Source organism: Lepidochelys kempii, chromosome 7, assembly GCF_965140285.1.
Source record: "Lepidochelys kempii isolate rLepKem1 chromosome 7, rLepKem1.hap1, whole genome shotgun sequence".
Classification (NCBI taxonomy): Eukaryota; Metazoa; Chordata; order Testudines; family Cheloniidae; genus Lepidochelys; species Lepidochelys kempii.
Genome location: NC_136386.1, coordinates 184,934 through 205,051, shown reverse-complemented (window position 1 = coordinate 205,051; position 20,118 = coordinate 184,934). Strand labels below are relative to the sequence as shown.

The following is a 20,118-nucleotide window of genomic DNA, read 5'->3' as shown; positions in this document are numbered from 1 at the left end:
TCTCGTTTATCAACAGGCCCAGATCATGACAAGTGGAGCACACCAGATTGAGGCGTCTTTACATCTGGGCCTGTGAATGTGATCTTCCCTTGACGAGCCAGTCATTGAGATACGGGAAGATCTGCACTCCGTGACTCCTCAGGTAAGCGGCCACTGGCGCCATGCACTTTGTGAAAATGCTTGGGACGGACAAGAGGCCGAAGGGTAGTGCCATGAACTGGAAATGGCACTGGCCCACCAGAGAAACTGTCTATGTCCATGGAAAATGGAAATAAGAAAATATGCATCCCTCAGGTTGAGAGCAGCTTACCAGTCTTCTGGATCCAGGGAGAGAATAATGGAGGCCAGGAAAACCATGCAAAATGTCAATCTCGAGATATTTGTTGAGGCAACGCAGATCCAGAATGGGTCTGAGGCCTCCTTTGGCCTTCGAGATTAGGAAATATTAGGAATAGAACCCTTTCCCCCACATATCACGAGAAACCTCCTCTACTGCCCCCAGTCATAGGAGGGTTTCCACCTCCTGAATGAGGAGGTGCTCGTGAGAAGGGTCCCTGAAGAGGGATAGGGAATGGAGAAAAACTGCAGGGTATAGCCCAGGGGTGGCCAAACCGCGGTTCGTGAGCTGCATGAGGCTCTTTTACAGTTTAATGTATGGCTCACGGAGCCCCCCATCCCCCTCCATTCTCTGCTTACCAACCTTTGTGGGGAGAGCTGAGGGGTTCTGCCTTGCAGTGGAATGGTAGGGGTTAGCGGCTTCTGTCAGAGATGATTGGTGCCTGCTGAAAGTGGAGGGGCACAATGTAAAGATTTGGCCCCTCCAACAGCTTTAATCACACCCTAGGCATACTCCACCCCTTATCCTCAGCAGCCCCTCCCTGCAGCTCCCAGGTGTTAGCTCCATGTGGAGGCAGCAGTAAACAGCTGGGAGCTGCAGGGAGCAGCTGCTACTTTAGCTCTGCGGGGAGAGGCAGCAGCAAAAGCAGCGGCTCTCAGTGCAGTTCCCAGCTGTTTTCCACGGCCTCTCCCCATGGCTACAGCTCCCATCTCACCGGCTCCAGCAGCTGCCATGCAGGGAGGGGGCCTGGCAGCATCATGTGACCAAGCAGGACTTGCAAACCCTGGCAAAAGTCTGGGAGGGGCACGTGACCCCATGTGCCTCCCCACATGACACCTCTGCAGGTAGTGGGGTCTCGGGGCTTCAGTCTCACTCCTGTTGAAGCCCTGAGCCCTGGCAGGCGACTCCCGCAGGGCTAAAGCCCCAAGACACCCACTCCTTGTGGGGCTGAAACCCCAAGCTTCAACACATGTGCGCCAGCTCTCAAACTTCTGAAAATTGTTGTATGCAGCTCGGAGGGTCAGTAAGTTTGGCCGCCTCTGGTAATAGCCCAATGCTATTGTGTTGAGCACCCAGTGATCTAAGGTTACTCAGGCCCATGATGTCAGGAAGAGACACACCCATTCAAAAACAAAGGGGGGGATGGATCCTGAAGTTCAGCTGGGATGCCGTCCTTTTGCACACCATCAAAATGCCTGCCGTAGCCCCCCCCCCCCGATGTTATGTAGGATCAGACTGAGCAGGTGAGGAAGATGAAGTGGGATGATGGCGTTTAAACCCCTTATCCCACTCCTTTCTCTTACAGGAGCCTTCCATGGCAGCCCCCAGAATCTGGGCAGTGGAGGCAGCCAGTACTGCTTCCTAGCAGCTTGCAGTATATAAAGACCGAGAGCGCATAACGTAGCCGAGAGTTCTTCAGGCCATGCAGCCTAGCAGTAGTCTACTCTGAGAAGAAAACATTCCCCTTGAATGAGAGATCCTGAATGGACAGCTGCATCTCCTGGGAGAGCCCTGAATGGACAGCTGCATCTCTTGGGAGAGTCCCGAAGGATTGCAGCCATGAACTGTGCCTCATGGCCACAATAGAGGCTACAACTCTGACTGCCAAGTCAGTCACATCCCATTTCATATGGAGGGAACCCCCTGCCATCACCTTGCCATCCTCAGGATGGCTGCAAATTCTGGACCGAGGTCCTGAGGAAGGGAATCTTTGAACTTATTGAGGGAGTCCCACAAATTAAAACTATCTCCCCAACAGGGCCTGGTGATTTGACATCCAGAGCTGGAGACTGGCCGTCAAATAAACCTCTCTCCCAAAAAGGTCCAATTTTTTTGCAGCCTTATTTTTAGGCACAAGCCCGCCTGACCCACCTATCCATTCCATTAGCCACAGATACCACTAGTGACCCAGGGGATGGATGGGTGTATAGATATCCAAACTCCTCGGCAGGAACGTAGTATTTCTTTTCCGCCCTCTTGGATGTCAGTGGTATAGAAGATGGGGTCTATCAAAGGGCCTTAGCTATTCTCAAGATCCCTTCATGCACTGGCAGTGCGATCCTAGCCAGGGCTGCTGCTGTTAGGACGTCAAAAAGGGTGGCTGTGGGTTCTGTGAGCTCCTCTGCCTCCAGAACCACATTTTTGGAGGCCACTCTCCTAAGCAGAGCTTGATGTGCTCTGAAGTCATTGGTGCAGGGGGGTGGTGAAAGAGACTGAAAGGGCCTCGCCACCGCTTCATCCAGGGATGAAGAAGATGATAGCTCAACAGGGGGAGGGGCTGGGGCACTCTCCCTCACTGGGGAGGTTTCCCATAGTGTGGGTACTTGCTCCTCGGTCCCTGTGTGAGAGCCCGAGTCAGTCTGAACCCGGTGTCAGCAGTGCAGTGGGTCACTTCTCTGATGCAACCATGGAAGAGCGGTGAGAGTATGGCACCGGCATCATCAGAAGACCCCATGGGTTCCAATAAGGCCATTGGGCTAGCCAATGACCCTGCTGCCATGCGCTTGCTGCGGGACCCATACTGATGTCCAGTACCCAAGACGACCACTGTTTGCGCAGAGAGCAGCTAAATTCCTGTTCTGATTCTGCAGAAGTGTCATCCCTTGAGGGCCATGGTGGGGCCATGGGAGCCTCCCCCTGATGGCTGCCACCAAAGGTGAGTGACCAATGCATCTCTGGAGATCGGTGCGGGATAGGCGGGGACAGGTGGTGTGAGGTTGAAGAATAACCCCGAATAGGCGGTGACTGGTGCACTGGAGACTATCTGGGGGACCACAACTTGTGGTGAGGCAGCAGTTGGCAGGAGGGAGGGCGGTTTTGGGAGGGTGGAGACCGGCATCTCAAAGCCAGAGAGTCGCCCCGCGACAGCAGGGAGTGCATAGGCTGTGCTGGAGATCTGGGTCACCTGACAGGGGACTATGGCTGCAGTGCCAGGGATTGGGGCCGTGGAGTCATGGACCAATGTCTCTCCTCCAGGGACTGGTGGTGCCCCATCGCCCCTTGAGGCGGTCCCCTGGTGGGCTTGCCCTTGGATGGAGGAACCTTCAAGGTCTTTCCCGCTGGCCATGGCGCAGACAGGGTCATAAGGTCCCTAGCCACCTGGAAGGCCTCGGGTGTCAAAGGCACTATTAAGTGCCGGGGTCCGCTACCGCTCCCCGGAGTCAGATCCCTGGGAGGGCTCAGGTGTCCTGACAGGGAAGTGGCCTTTTGACAATCTGGGGAGGGCAGGCAGCCCAAACAGGGTCTTTTGCTCGCCACTCCGTTTCCCTCTTTACTCGGTGCAAGGGAGCAACTCCGCTGTTTCTTTTGGAACTTCTTAGGCACCAGCAAAGGGGAATAGTGTCGGAAAGAACTCAGTGCTGGAGGGGCAATCCACACCAACACAGACTTGCTTGGAGTCGAGTTGGAACAGGACGGCTCCAATACTGGGCGAAGCGTAGCCTCCATGAGGAGAGCTTTTAGACGTATATCCCATTTTTTCTGGGTCCTTTGCCTAAATTTTTTACAAATCCTGTACTTCTCCTTCATGTGTGACTTCCCCAAACACTTCAGGCAGCTGCTGAAGTCACTAACCAGCTTCAGCTTATTGCAAACTGAGAATGGTTTGAAGTACGGGGACCATGGCATGCCCTGTCTCTGGGACAAAGTCCCTTCAGGGATTCTAACACTGCTTTGCTAATTGACTAATTTAAACTATGTACAAGAAATTATAGGTAAGTAAGGCTAAGGTTTTGTCATGGATATTTTTAATGAAAGTCATGAACAGGTCCTGAGCAATAAACAAAAATTCACAGAAGCCCGTGACCTATCCCTGACTTTCTCTAAAAATATCCCTGACAAAATGGGAAGGGGGGTTTAGCACCCACTGCTGCTGGGGGTCCTGGATCCCGCATCACTGCAAGGAGTGGGAGCTCTGGGGTCCTCCTGCCTGCAGGGGCTGGGTTGATGCAGGGTCCCCTCGCTCCCTGAAGCAGTTGGGCGTTCAGGGGAGTCCACACCACTCACTGCAGGTTGGAGCTGCAGGGTCCCCCAGCAGCTCACTGTCGCTGGGCAGCTGTGGGGGGTCCCCTCCCCACCTGTCATAGCTGGGCAGCTTCAGGGTCTGCTTGCTACCCGCCATGGCTGGGCAGCTGCGGGGGAAGGGGTCCCCCGCTGCCATCTGCGGCTGGGCAGCTGTGGGGGGTTCCCCACCCATCCTCTGCAGCTGGGCTAGCTGAAGGGTCCCCCACCAGGGTGGGGGCTGGGAGCTCCAGCCCCAGGGCAGAAAATACCATAGAGGTCAACGGAAGTCACAGATTCCATGACCTCCATGACTTAATCGTAGCCTTCCAGATAAGCAACGAAGAGAACCGCTATTACACTTGCAGATGCAAGAGGGCACAGGGCCAGTGGCACCTCATATACTGGCACATGAGTGTGGGACTCCATACAGCACCAGAGCTGACCCTACTGATACGGCTAAGGCAAAACATTCTGACGACGGTGCATATTGGCACGCACATGCCTACCATGGAATTTCCATGAGCAAGCACTCGAAGAGGAACAAAGCTATCCTTATATTCACCATTCCACTAATTTGCATCTCATCTAAAAACTTTAAGAGCAAAGTCTGAAATCCAGATCACTGATCAAGATATTGAATAGTACTGGATCAAGAACACATAGTTCTTGAATAGTATTGGATCAAGAACACATCCTTGTGTAACCCTGCTAAAATTTAAAAAAGGTCAAGCTTATCTGACAAAACCATTGTCTATCAAGCCATGTTGGTTTGGTATTATGCCATCATCCTTTAATTCTTTATTGATTGCATCCCCTATCAACCTTTCCATGATTTTGCATCAAGCTAACTGGCCTATAGGTACCAGAGTCATCCTGTTTACTCTTTTCACATACTGGTACAACATTAGCTTTTTTTTCGGGTCCAGTGGCACAAATATTACTCCTCAGATCACACCTGTGAGGTAGGGAAGATTTATCCCCATTCTACAGACTGGGAAACTAAGGCAGAAGACCGATACAGCAATTAAGTGGCAGAGCTAAGATTAGAACCCAGGAATTCCATACTCCAATTCCTGTGCTCCATCCATTTAGATCACACTATCACACAAAACATGTCTCTTTCTGGGACACACATTATCCCTGTGTTTGCTAGAGAACTGGTGGGAGCTTCTCACTGAGAGGCTGATTGAGGAAAGTTTAAAGAAACTGAGTACACTGGATTGGTAAAATGGTATGTGTTACCACTGTTCTGAAAAGCCTTTAATGGAAGAGGCAGATCGAAGTTCTGTATTAATACAATCATGGAAATAGGGAAAACAAAGGCATGCCAGATAATTTTAGCTAGGTTTGAGAAACACTGATCTAGATCACAGTGATCTTGCCAATAAAATCTTATCACCCAGTATTGATTTGAACATTATTGCAAGCAAACTTAATATCCGTTTCACAAGCATCCATCTTTGGACAAAAGCCAGACGTTCCCAACCCTATAGCCCTTTCTGCCATTAGTATTCCTTCCGCCCTCAGATTAGGCTCCTGACAGTACTGATGGGAAAGTTAAAGTGCAGCCTCAGAAAAAACTGCATAAAAGAGTTGGGGCAGATCATTCAGAGTTGAAGCTCTTTAAACCGACTGCTCTACCAATAGTTAGGACAGTGCCGGACATTTTTAATATAATTGCTTTTTTCTTGGAGATTGTCCATTTCTTTGGCAGTGTGCCAGGGTCATCATCCTCTATAAAGAAAGAGGGAGCCAGATTGGAATTAGTGTGTACTTCATTGTGTTCTTTATCGGCGCTATTACATGAACATTAGATACACTTCCAGACTCCAGGGACCTGGGCCAGACCCTTGGGGCCAGCCCTTCTGCACCTGGAGCAGCTCTGAGAAGGAGGCATCGTAAAGAGGCTTTAAGCTACCTTTAACCACCTGTTCCGCATAATTAGAGCCCTCATGAATTCTCTAAAATGTCATGCCAACAGGCCAATACAAAAGACAGGGATTGGCCAGACACAGTGGCTCCCCAGCCACCATCCCATTCCAGGATTGGGAAGTATGGCAGCTCCCACTCCACTGTGGCCTTACACCACTCAGGAAATCCTGAGACAGCCAGTCAAATTGGCTTTCCAGTTCTTTTGCACTGCCAGAGTGGGGAAAGGTTCCTTTCACAAAGAAAAAGGAAAGAGCTACATTTGCTGTGGGCAAGAAGTCAGAGAAGAGGATGTATCTTATTTTAAAGAGATGCAGTTAAGGCGAATTGACAGAGGGACAAAAGGAACAGCTAGATCATTATTTAACATTAAAAAATAGGTGCTGGTTGTTTAATTTTCATGGAAGCCTGATTCAGAAGTTAGTTACCAGCTAACCCCTAGGCCAAGAGCTACAGAGAAGTCTAGGTACTGAAACAGGATAAACAAGTCTATTTAATGGCATATACAGGGAAGAGAGCAGCTCAGCCTGGAGTACAAACCAGGTTCATGCTTGAGAACAAACCCATAGACTACTCCCTTTATAGAGAGCAGGCTGCTGTGGACTTGAGCGAAAACTAGAGTCTGAGGCATGTCAGGCAGCCAGAAGAATGAACAGAGACTACTGCTGCTGCAAGGATTCCTGATGGAAGCTGGATGAAGTGGAGAATTTAAAGCTCTTTTATTTGTATTGTGGTAGTGCCTAGAGGATAAGGCTCCTCTGTGCTAGGCACCACAAACGTATAACAAAGACAGTCCCTCCCCCCAAATATCTTACAGTCCAAGTCTTTCGATCTCAATGCCTAGAGAAGCACCTTATTCCACATAACCTTGGAGAGGAAAGAAAATGAAGTACACTCAGGAGGTGAAAGTAGTGTAAGGAGACTAGGCAAAAGGAAGCAGCAGCAGCGAGTTCTACTGATGAGTGACAACACTACGGACTGTGGAACAAACATCCTATAGCCTGGAGGGCACCAACGTAACAGTCACCCTGCCAGGACACAAATGTCAGCTAGTATCACAAAGAGCCACTACTGTCCCCTTCATTTAACTCCCTCCTGATGGCCCTCTAACTACCTGAATCTATTATCTAATTCACTAATAAGTAATTATTCATTTCTGTGGAGGGAAGGGGTTGACTGTTGGAAGGGTGGGGATACAAGGCACTGGAACTGCAACTGCACATTGACTGTGGCCAGGGGGAACAGATGAAGGGACTGGATAGGGCAGACAGGCTGGTGAGGGGTACTTAAGTGCAAAAGCAAACAAACTGGTAACAAACCATATCACTTATATGCTGTACTGCTTTCCCACCCCGCCTCTTTTTATGCTGTACACTCTCCTCAGCGCAGGGACTGCATCTTCCTCTGTGTTTGGAAAGTGCCAAGGCACATTTTAAGGACTACAACAATATAAACAAATAATTCTTATAAAGAAAGCACAGAACCGTGGGCTTCTTTCTTATAAAGAAAGCACAGAATACACAACACTATTATGAGAGGGATATAAATGGACTTAAAGAGTAAGCAGTGATCACTTGTTCAATGTCATGCTGGGAGGAGGTTTCAAGTGGGCCTGGCAGACATCCAATACCATTAAATATTTTAATTAAATATTTGCAGGGCCAAGGGGGAAATACACTGGTCGAATTAATGGATGAGCCAAAGTTTGGAGAAATCAGAGACTAAGGACTGAATTTAAATAATGCATGACCTTGATAGATAAATTGGAAAAAATAAGCTGAAATGTCCAGCACCCAGTTTAACAGGAAAGTGGGTCAACTTCTGAAATGCATAAATACTGAATGGGGATAACTAGTGAGGTCAGAGTGTCACAGAAGGATCAGAGTAACAACTGAAAAACACCAACTGAGTCAATAATGTGGCTAAACTGAGGAAGGAATTTTCCTTCTGCTACTCAAGACTGATGAGATCTCTATTTATTGACGGAACACTCTATGGGATAAATAAAGACACCATCTTTTAGATATGACATGACAAGGGAATGGGAAACAAAACAGTGAGAAAAAAGGGACAATGCAGTGATTCAGTCTAGCCAGGGACACATTGTAGTGGGTCATACATATACATATTTGTCACACATGAACTCACACACACAAAACTATGTTAAAAATAATCATTTAGGTTGCAAAGTCAAACACTAAAAAGCTACGCAATGTCAAAATGAAGGTTGCTCATGCTGCACACTATTCAAATTCTTCTCTGAAGACTGAATTATTAATAGTCACATATGCTTTGCTATTGTGCTCATCGCTACACTGTCTGAGTGCTCCACAGACATCAGTGGTTTTATTTTCACAACACCCTTGTGAGATGAGCAGTTATCCCCATTTTACAGATGGAAAACTGAGGCACAAAGTTTAAGGACCAATTTGAAAGACGTAGGACCTGACTTTTCAGAACACAGCACTTTATATGTCCAAAGCACAGCTCCCACTGACCTCAGTTGCAACTATGAGCGCTCAGCACATGTGCAAAATCAGATCAGGGCCTCAAGTTAGGTGCCCAGAAAAATGAGAAAGACACAGTTAGTGACTCCCTGTGAAAAGTTTAAGTGATTTGCCCAGCATCACACAGGAACTCTGTGGCAAAGGCAGGGACAGAATCCAATTCTCCAAGATACCACTCAACTGCCTTAAATGTGAGGCTGTCCTTTCTCTTTCAGCAATCCCTGCCTCTTCACTACATATCTTCCAACCTCTGAAACAAATGAAGCAGGAATCCTACAGACAATAGTCTCCTTCACTACATAATCCTGATTCATTCCCAGCAGTTTGACCTCCAGCCTGTGTACTGAATGAAGTAGAGGTCTTGTGGAAAAGACTGCATGTAATCATGTCATTAAAGTCTGCAATCATAATGCATATGCCCAAGTAGAACAAATTAAGGTTGCACAGGCATTTCCTAACTTTCGAGTGTTTGACCATGTAACCCTAACAACAATATTTTAACACAGTTTTGTGTACAATTTCCTAGCGGGGGAAGAGGGTTGTACAAAAGTAAACAAAAAACAAAAATGCCATTATGTGGCTTCATACTGACACCACATACATGAGTCATCCAGCATGGTTGGACCCTTTCGCTCTACAAACAGACCTCTGCCCCTTGAGCAGACAGAGTAACTGACAGCAGTAACAGGCTGTCATCCTCTATAGAGTATGTCAGGGGCAGGCAAACTTTTTGGCTTGAGGGCCACATCAGGTTTCAAAAATTGTATGGGGGTGGGGGTTGGCGTGGCCCAGCCCCCCCCCCCATCCGACCCCTCCCCCTGCATCTCAACCCCAAACAGCCCCCCCCAGGACTCCTGCCCCATCCAATCCCCCCATTCCCTGTCCCCTGACGGTCCCCCCAGGACTCCTGCTCCATCTACCCCTCCCTGTCCCCTGACTGCCCCTCCCACCGTCTCATCCAACCCCTCCTCTCATTCCTGACTGCCCCCCCCGGACCTCTGCCCACATTCAACCCCCCTGTTCCCTGCCCTCTGACCGCCGCACCCCCTATCCACACCCCCGCCCCCTGACCACCACCTCAAGCTCCCCTGCCCTCTATCCAACCCTCCTTGCTCCCTTACCACGCTGCCTGGAGCACCCGGTGGCTGGTGGTGCTACAGCCAAACCACCCAGAGCACCAGGACAGGCAGCCGTGCTGCCCGGCTGGAGCCAGCCATGCCACCACGCAGCACAGAGCACCAGGACAGGCAGCCGTGCTGCCCGGCTGGAGCCAGCCATGCCACCACGCAGCACAGAGCACCAGGACAGGCAGCCGTGCTGCCCGGCTGGAGCCAGCCATGCCACCACGCAGCACAGAGCACCAGGACAGGCAGCCATGCTGCCCGGCTGGAGCCAGCCATGCCACCACACAGCACAGAGCACTGGGTCAGGCTGCGGCTCTGCAGCTGCGCTGCTGTCCAGAGCATTGCGCCGGCAGCACAGTGAGCTGAGGCTGCGGGGGAGCAGGAACAGCAGGGGAGGGACCGGGGCCGAGCCCCCAGGGCCAGGAGCTCAGGGGCCAGGTAGGAGGGTCCCGTGGGCTGGATGTGGCCCATGGGCCGTAGTTTGCCCACCTCTGGTCTAGGTGGACCAACATTAGAAGGGAATGGGAATCTCTGTCAGAGGGTTTCACAGAGATCTGCTAACAGCAGAGAAGCTGAAACACTCCAGAATCTTGGTTACATTCCAGGCTCTGAAGGAAGTGTGTTCTAATGGGCACAGACTCTTCTGCACATTCCCCCAAGTTTGACCTCTTTGCCCCAACCTCTCATCTGTCCCAGCCCTGTGTCTTCCCCAAAACCTGGCTCCTTTCCCAATCCCATTCTCATCACCTAGCCAATACAACTCTCCACTCCTCAGGCTTCTCATCCCAATCCCAGCCTCCTTGCCCAGCAAGTTCTAGTCTCACCCCTCTCCACTCCCTGTCCAAGTCCCAGTCTCTGCCCTCTTTCTTCCAGTCCCAGTTTTATTGTCCAGCTAGTCCCAGTTTCCTCCTAGCTCCTCATTGATCTCAGTCTCCTCTGGCTCCCAGTCTCAGTCTCCTTGCCCAGTGATCCCCAGTCCCTCCTGCCAGCCTACAGTTCCAGTCTTCCTTCCCTCTCCGCTTCTTTGTCACAATCTACCCCTCCCCACAGATCTGGTTCTTGTCTCCTCTGGATTCAAATTATTACTCCTGTGGGCATTCTGCGCACAATATTTTTAAATTCTGCAACTTTTATTGGTCAAATAAATGTGGAGTCTCCAGCATGGCACTGGGGAGCACAGGCCACTGGCTGTACAGAGGTGGGAAATCACTATGCAGCTCCCCCTGGGACACCCACTAAGCGATGAGGCTGCACCCAACCCTGACACAGCGCAAGGACCAGGACTGCCCCAGAAACACCCCAGGGCCCTGCCCCTCCATGCCAGGTGATCAGGTGTGGGCAGGCAGGTTCAGCAAGGCAGGATTCAAGTGTGGAGGGGCTTAGTGTGGGGGATATAGGTGTGCGTCGAGAGGGTTCTGTGTGGGACAATCTGGGTGCGGGCAGCTCAGTGAGGGATCCGGGTGCAAGGGGGATCTGGATGCACAGGGGCTTGTTGGAGGGTTCTGGCTGCAAAGGTAATGGCACTCTGAAGGGGGGTACAGGTGAAGGTGGTTGGGGCTCAGCGGGGGGGTCTGCGTGCGGGGAGTATAGAGCTCAGAAGGGGGGGTCGGGGCTTAGTGTTGTGGGGATCCAGGTGCAGATGGTTGGGACTCAGTAGAATGGAGTGCGGGGGGGAGCAGAACGGGAGTTAGGCTTGGTGGGAGGGTCTGGATGCACGGGGGTCGGGGGGGATGGGGGAGCAGCTCCCTGTACAGTGATACCTCCTCCTGCAGCTGAGGAGCGATGGGTGCAGAAAGCAGGCTCGGGAGGAGTTGGCAGAGCTTCCTACAGCCGGGGGAGAAATCTGGGGGTGGGTCTGACACAGCCCCAGATGCCATGCAGGGAAGAGGAAGTCTCATCTTCCCCAGCACAGCCAGGACTAGCAGCTGAGCCCAGCGCAGGGTAGGAGCCACCAGCCGGGTTTTCCCTAGTCCCACTCCCCACCCCATGGTGATTTACCTTTCTGCTGGCTGCCCTGGGCACCCAAAACATTCTGCTGGGAAGGGTCGTATGACAGCTCTTGTGGCTTCCCTTTGCTTCCCCATCAAAACATCATTTTCCTGTGGAGAAGCAAAGAAATCTGCAGGTGACATAATTTTTGCACACGCACAGTGGCACAAAATTCCCCCAAGAGTAAATAATTATACAGCTTCCTCCTCCACACTTCCTGGGCCCAATGGGGGCGGGGGGGGTCATTGAGAGCACAAGAGTGAGGCTCCCTGACCTCAGTGCTAGTGCCTGGTCCTGATCCAAACCACAGCAGCCTAGAACTGTAACTGCAGGGAAGGTCCTGCTCAGAACCAGGCGAGAGTATGCATGGTACTTATGGAATCTTTGCAGAATTACCTGCAAACAGCAAGTTGTTGTCAGTAGCTAACAATGTGGTGCTCTGCTCTTGTTCGATGATAACAGTTGGCTGCGTGTGTGTTCCCTCTGTGTGCTGCCCCAGCTCTATACAGACAGCCGACACAGCAGACCCAGAGAGAACCCCCAAAGACCACAGACTCTAGTAAGGTACGAAGGCACCTGGCCAGGTTTATTGTCAAAAGAAGCACAGTAATAGTTTCCTATAGACTCTAATGGACATACTAAGAATATGTGTCCCCTGGCAATGGACGCAGCTCAAGCAGTGGCGGGACACTCCACTACCCCCTAAATTGAATGACGATGTGTCCTTCCAGACCTATTCTTATACAGGTGCAGAACAGATTACTCATCCCTCCTGATGTATTGAGGTGCAGCCCATTTACTCACTGGGGTGCTGCTTCTCCCCTGTTACATGATGGTTCAAAAAAATCTATCCATCATGTTGTCCTTTTGACCCTGTCTTTAAGATGCACCTGCCTGTTCCTTGTTATCTCTGGGGAGTGTTCTGATGCCACCTTGGCACAAGTTCCTCTTATTAGCACTTACATGTGGATGCACCTGCTTCTAGCCCTCTTCTTGCCACCTTCTGTGAGTGGGGCCAGCCTCTGGCTCACAGCCCAGCCTTTGCTTAGCAATGCCTGGAAGTACTTTGGTTCAGGCTTCAGGCCTCAGACTGGGCCTCTGATACAAGAGTTTATGTTTCAAGGCCTCATCTTACTACACAAGTCACTGAGCATGTGCAAACTGTGATTTTTTCAAAGGCTTATAACTTGGTCAAAATCGGGCAGATTTCCTCACAAATACAACCTCCCCACCACCGCCAAATTTCTATTTCATGCTTTACAGAATAGGGGGGCAAAAAAGTGGTCAGATTTTTAACATAGAAAAAAACACCATATTTTCCTCTAGTCACCTTCTTGAAAACAGCTAAATTGTTTTAATTCAACCTGAGGCGGACACCTGGCATGGAAGATTTTAGCCCAGTTAAAATTTGGCATAGTTATAAGCAACTGAAAACTAGGTCTTACAGAGAAGTGTCAGGCAACCTTAAGAAAAGGTGATGTTAACAGACCAGCCTATAAAAAACTCAACTATGTTAAGAGAATGTCATTGAAGTTGCAGAGTCAAGCACCCAAAAATTAGGAAATGTGAAATCATAATGCACACACACAAAGGGGCCAAATTAAAATAGCAGCATATGGGGGTGTGTGTGAGGGAGGCAGCTGCAGGGATCAGGCTGGGATATATGGGCAACATATGGGTAAGGTTTTGAGCAGTGAGGACTGAGGGGGGAAAAGACTGAATCTTCTAAATGCTGCAGAGGAAGAAACAGTGAGTTTTGGACCCAGCCCGGTTATAAGTGGAGAAGGAGGGGCTGGAAAGGAGAAAAGTATGGGGGGAGGGGAGAAGACCGACCATCCTCCAACCTTCTCTGCACAGCTACAGAAGTACCACTCCTCTCCACCCACCCCCCATAGCACCGCCAAAGTGAAACCCAAGCAACCACCTCCAAACATGACTGTGATGGAAGGAGGAAGACGACAAATGGGACCTCAATAAGAAATACTCATACTCTCTCAGGTTGGGGGAGAAGGCAGAATCTCTATGCAGTTCTACTTCTTCCTCTCCAGAGGAGAAAGGGGATGATGCCGCCAGAATCATAGAATCACAGAATATCAGGGTTGGAAGGGACCTCAAGAGGTCATCTAGTCCAACCCCCCTGCTCAAAAGCAGGACCCATCCCCAATTAAATCATCCCAGCCAGGGCTTTGTCAAGCCTGACCTTAAAAACTTCTAAGGAAGGAGATTCCACCACCTCCCTAGGCAACGCATTCCAGTGTTTCACCACCCTCCTAGTGAAAAAGTTTTTCCTAATATCCAACCTAAACCTCCCCCACTGCAACTTGAGACCATTACGCCTTGTCCTGTCCTCTTCCACCACTGAGAATAGTCTAGAACCACCCTCTCTGGAACTACCTCTCAGGTAGTTGAAAGCAGCTATCAAATCCCCCCTCATTCTTCTCTTCCGCAGACTAAACAATCCCAGTTCCCTCAGCCTCTCCTCATAAGTCATGTGTTCTAGACCCCTAATTATTTTTGTTGCCCTTCGCTAGACTCTCTCCAATTTATCCACATCCTTCTTGTAGTGTGGGGCCCAAAACTGGACACAGTACTCCAGATGAGGCCTCACCAATGTCGAATAGAGGGGGATGATCACGTCCCTCAATCTGCTCGCTGTGCCCCTACTTATACATCCCAAAATGCCATTGGCCTTCTTGGCAACAAGGGCACACTGCTGGCTCATATCCAGCTTCTCGTCCACTGTCACCCCTAGGTCCTTTTCCGCAGAACTGCTGCCTAGCCATTCGGTCCCTAGTCTATAGCTGTGCATTGGGTTCTTCCGTCCTAAGTGCAGGACCCTGCACTTATCCTTATTGAACCTCATCAGATTTCTTTCATCAGAAAGAGAGGGAGTGAGCCTGCCATTTTCTCCTGAGCCCTCTAGATTCAGATAAGCACCTAACCACCAAACTCTGAGATGCTCACATTCAGATAATTAAAATAATCTAAAATTAATGAGATGTACGCAGAACACCCAAGTAGCTGGGTTCCACTGGTCCCAGACCTCAGCTTAGAGACATGCCCCTACTGCAAGACGTTTACAAGTTTTATTATCTAGCAATAGGGACAGTTCTGCAATTGATCAAGCTGCCAAGAGATGTTATGGAATCCTCTGAAATGGAAAAATTTGGGATCAAGAAATGACACCCATTTGCAAAGATGGTTTAGGAGTAAAATTGATCCTGCACACTACAGGTAACAGACTAGACGACACTAGAAATCGCTTCCTATACAGATGCTTGTGCAATACAACATACGTATGTCATTCACCCTGGCCATTCGGCTTGTATGCTGTACTCCTTCTCCTCCCTCATCACACACTACATGGGATCAGATTTTCAAAAGAGCTCAGGGCCAGATATTTTAGATAATTTCAGCTTCTATTCAGGCACCTAAATAAGGATTAGATTTTCACAAGTCCTCAGCACTCAACATGCTCCCAGTGTGCTGAGCCCTTTTAAAAATGTGGCCTTATTTAGGTTTTAACCTTTTAAATTGCAAGCTGTTTGAATTAGGAACCATGTCTTGCTATACATCTCAGCTCAATTCAGATGCAACTGTAAATTTAATAATGAGATAGGCACTGCCAGATGAATAAACCCTTTTGAACTGACACACAGCATTTGACGCAAGATTTTATTCCATTTTTGTTTTCCAGTGTTCAGGGTATTAGTAATAAGAATGCACTTGAACTTGCATTGTATGAGATGGTCCATCTTTTAAGTAGCAATTCTTGTTAGAGAAAGAGTTATAACAGCTCAGAACTTTAAAAAAAAAAGAACATCTTGCAGTGGAAAAAAGAGTGCCCCACAATTCTTCTCTGCTCAGAGTACTTGCCTCCACACTGTCTTCCAGAGCTGTGGGAGTATTTTTGCAATATATACCAGAACCAGGACTTGACTTCCCCTCCATCCTCCAATCAAAACAAAGATTTTCACTTTCCCTTCCACTAGCATGCTAACACCCAAGGTTTGAAATACACCCATCACTGGTGTTATCTACTTTCTTTCTTGACCTTTATAAAAATCATATGGTATTTGAAAGTTCTTACAGCTCCAAGATCTATATAAACTACCCTGCTCATCTTCTGGATGGGCAACTTCCCCACATGGCACAAGCCAATCCCTGGGGATTTTCCAGAGATGTGGGGCCCAGTTCTTATTTACACTAAGGCCCCTTTACACTGCTTGAGTAATTACATTTACACAGCAAGAGCAGTGTATGGCGGCCCTAGGGTAAATGAGAATCAGGCTCTCCATTATTCTTTAAAAATGATTTACAAAGAATCTAGATTATAATTCTGTGCTGAATACTCCAAATAAACCACCAGAGAAACAATATTCAGCAGATACTTAGTGAAACCTCAAACCTACCTGGTTTAGGTCACCCATATCCAGATATGTTGCAGCTCTCAGGCTCCTGTTCCAAGTGGTGCGCAAGCATGTACTTTTCTGGGGATGTCATGCCACAGCAGCCACAGAATCTCACTGGAACCAGCCAATGAGTTCAGGAAAGTCTGCACTTTCTGCAGAAGTGAGCAGTTTTGAGGACTTTTAAATATTTCATAAGATAAAATGTTTTAAAAGCTTTTCAAAACTGAAGTTTTCCAGGCCTCTTGAACATGGGCAACTAGACCAATCTCCCTTCTCCAAGAGTGGCCAATATCAGAAATCCCAAAAATTGCATAAAGTACTAGAATATGTAAACCTACATTATGGCGGAAATTCCTTCCTGAGAACACCTGCCAATGTGTTAACATCTTGAATCACGTGGATCAGAAATCTGTAATTTTTATTCTAATTAGTGTTGTTGCTCTTATTCATATAAATAATGTAACCCTTTTCTGAACCAAACTATTTGCCTCTATGCTCTGGAGCACAAAATTCCAGAGATTAACTATATGAGAAGTACAAAAAGTATGAAATCTTAAATTTGGTGCTTTCAAGTTCCCCCTTTTTCTTGTATTAGTGGAAAGAATAAAACAAGACCCCAACAAGCCTTTAGATTTCAAACAAATAAACCAACCTACCTTATCTCCTTCTCTTCTTCCTTCTAAACTAAACAATGGTGATTTTAATCCCATTTCATATGGGCCAATCCACTCTGCTGCCTGTAATCATTTTTACTGCCCTGCTCTAGACCTTCTCTAGTTCTTCAGTCCCTTTTTTATGACAACTTATCCAAAGATGTGAAAGCAGTATTCACAGGACAGCTGTAACACTGACTTATATCCAAAGCCATTTTCCCTCCCTCTCCCCCCTCATTTAACAAATAAAAAAACCAACCAACCCACCCCCTTCTCTGAACCACCACTGGGCAGTCAGACACCTTCACTGATTGCTAGGTCTTTTCCTGAGACAGTAGGGCATTGGTTCCCAAACTGTGGGTTGTGATGCCAAACTGGGATGCGCCTTCGGCAGATGGAGTTGTGTCAATCCGTAGTATGTGGAGGATGCCACTTAGCTCCGTACAGCGTAACCTCACATTTATGGTGCATACGAGATCATGATGAATGGAGGATACCATTCTGATGTACAAAATGGCATCCTCCACAAAGCCCTCCCAATAAATATGAGGTCATGCTGTGCGGAGGCGTCCTCCATGCAGTGTGACGTCACGTGTACAGTGCTCTTCAAAATGGCATCCTTCATGCTGTCTGGGGTCCAGGGAGGTGAGGAGATTAGTAGATAGCCCAATCAGTCCTTCTCATCTAACTTCTCTGATAGGAGATGAGGCGATGAGAGTTTGGGGGCGGTTCCTGCAGAGTGCAAGGACCTTATGAGGAGCAGCGCAGTAGTTTTGGATTTACTTTTATTCAGCGGGAAAACAGGTTGGCGCTACTGGAAATTTTTAACAAATGAAGTTTAAGTGCACAGGACCTCTCTCCTCTCCCCCAACCATCACAGGGAAATGGAGGGAGGGGAGTGACAGCCTTTCTCCCAGGAGGCACCGGCAGAATATCTACTACTGGAGTGTCAGAATATAGTGGACAGTTGCTTGGATATGAGTGATAACTCAGGGTATGTAAATGAGATGTTTTAACCATAGTAATTAGTGCTCCCAAGTACAGAGCTGAAAGCAATGCTAAGTTATAGGTTCAGGAAAGAATTTTCCCTAATCACATGCTGTCAGGAAACAAGGGCATTTTCCTCTTCCATTGGAGCACTGACTACTGATCATTTGGCAGGATCAGATGGGTGTCTCCTACAGTTAACATTTCCTGCAGTATCAGGGGGATTCTGAATACTGACAGACTTCTGTCCTCTGTATGTATTCCTTTATTCCTATGCTGCATATGATTATAGGTCCAGAAAAGCTAACCTTATGTAGCTAAATAATCTGTTACTTATTTATTCTCTATTTAAAACACAATCTGTGTCATTTTGGTTTAGTGTCCAACCCATGCTCTCTCGGTTTTATTTGCACTGCTCAATGGTATAATGTAAAGCTGAGCAAAGCCAGACCCCCAATCTTGGTGATTATATTAGAATTTATTTTTTGGATATGTCATCCCAAATACATTTTCCTACCACTTGATCTTTATCATCCAAGAGTTTACTCAGTGTTAGTGCTGAGATGGAACAAGACATACTGTAGTCCTGAAAGAGATGGGCTTATAGACTGCTGCCCTCACTATGGTCTCTGAATTTTTTTTAGCGGTACTCTCACCATAGTAGCTAGGTGTACAGTAAATAGCCTTGTGCCAGCCTCCTGATATAAGGCTCCTTCATGCACATTCTTCATGTCCAATACAACACCCCTTTCTGTGTGATCATCCCACCATAAATTTCATTTAGTGAGCACCCTGTGTCAGTGATTTCCCTAGAAGAAGGGAAGTCTAATAGGTGACAGTCAAGGGTCTGATACCCGCACTACTCACAGGAAAGTCAAGGGATAGAAGTAAGATCCAGTTCATGGCCCTTGCAAAGCCATTCAGTTGGTGCTCTCAGCTGTAATAGCCACAATTTGGTATCCAGACTTCTCTCTCTCACCTACCTCAAATTGTTCTGCTCTGCTAACTGGGAGGGAGCTGCTCCCATAGGGTGGGGAGGTGGACGTTTCCTGCTGAACAGGAAAGCAAAAACGTGCTCTGGCCTCAAGGAGACAGTTTCCCAGGGGGCTCAAGATATTAACACCACAGAGTTCAGCAAGCACAAAGCAGCTCACACCACACAAGGCAATGGAGTACAAACAGCAAACATCACACTAGCATCTCTACCTGTTCCAGGAGGAGTGAGGCTCCCTGAGGCTGCATATTTGGCAGTACTGTCTGGCCCTGTCTTGGCATAAATCACAGCAGGGAAAATAGGAGTTTGTCTGATATTTGCTGGCCTGCGTCCTGCGAAAGCTCCATTTTTTTGTAGGTTAAAACCATCCACCTGTGCGACAGTTTTTAACTTTAAAAGTCACTTGTTACATTCCAACACTTCAAGAAACAAGCTTCAGAATCTGAGGTGCATAGAGACTTCTGGCACTAAGCAAGACACAGAGTAGGTCTGGGTACTGCTTTCGTTTATAAATCATATACCAAATCCTAGGAAGGGAGGAAATGGTTTCTGGGAAAAAGAGCCAGTACAGAGATGGGAAGATGAAAAAGGGGAAAGAGCATTGATCAAACTAAAGTGTTAGTGAATGTTTCTATTTATGAAGAGTACCCACACACACACAAATATTCTTGGGAAACCCACTAGCCCAGCTAAACAAACTCAGCTGCAACCATTAGGCCTGATGTGTTTGGCATGAAACAGACACTACAAAGGAGCTGACATACCTGATGGTCATTCCACTGATCAGACTGACTAAGATAATCAGAAACATGAATAGAAAAGGAGAGCCCATCCCCTAGAACCCGAGTTGTAGCATTAGTCTATAGAATGGCATAGTATAGAATCCCGATGCTTTCCACTTACCATTTGGACTCTGGGCGGCCTTGAGACATCTTCATTTCTCTTATTGATCAATGTACCTCAAGCTGGAAAAAAAAGACAACATAAAATTTGAAGTCTATTTATTTTCTTCAGTAAATGAAACTTCCTCTGCCCTTCGGCCCTGCTATGGGCTTTTCCCCCTAGAGAAGACAAGATTGCTAGGAGCTAAGATCTAGGAGCTGCACAAAGTCCAGGGAAACAATGGAATCTATTTCTTGCCAGGGCAAGATTTTGGCTAGCAGTCCAATTGACCTTTCCAACCA

At 48.1% G+C, this 20,118-nt stretch overlaps 1 protein-coding gene across 13 annotated transcripts in view; it reads right to left on the bottom strand.

Moving 5' to 3' along the window:
* Positions 1-20,118, bottom strand: part of PLXNB1 (plexin B1) — a 191,026-nt gene that overhangs the window by 131,476 nt on the left and 39,432 nt on the right. For 9 of the 13 annotated variants that reach the window (XR_013636020.1, XM_073350752.2, XM_078853513.1 and 6 more), the window contains 2 exons: positions 19,838-19,899; positions 11,898-11,998 (listed from right to left, as the gene is read on the bottom strand). Coding sequence is in view for 8 of the 13 variants with exons in the window: in XM_073350752.2 (XP_073206853.1) it covers positions 11,898-11,998; positions 19,838-19,840 (104 nt within the window). In the remaining 5 variants the exon portion in view is untranslated. Of the gene's footprint in view, positions 1-11,897; positions 11,999-19,837; positions 19,900-20,118 lie in introns of those variants that run through there. The other 4 variants (XM_073350758.2, XM_073350757.2, XM_073350760.1 and 1 more) reach the window with 2 other exon arrangements.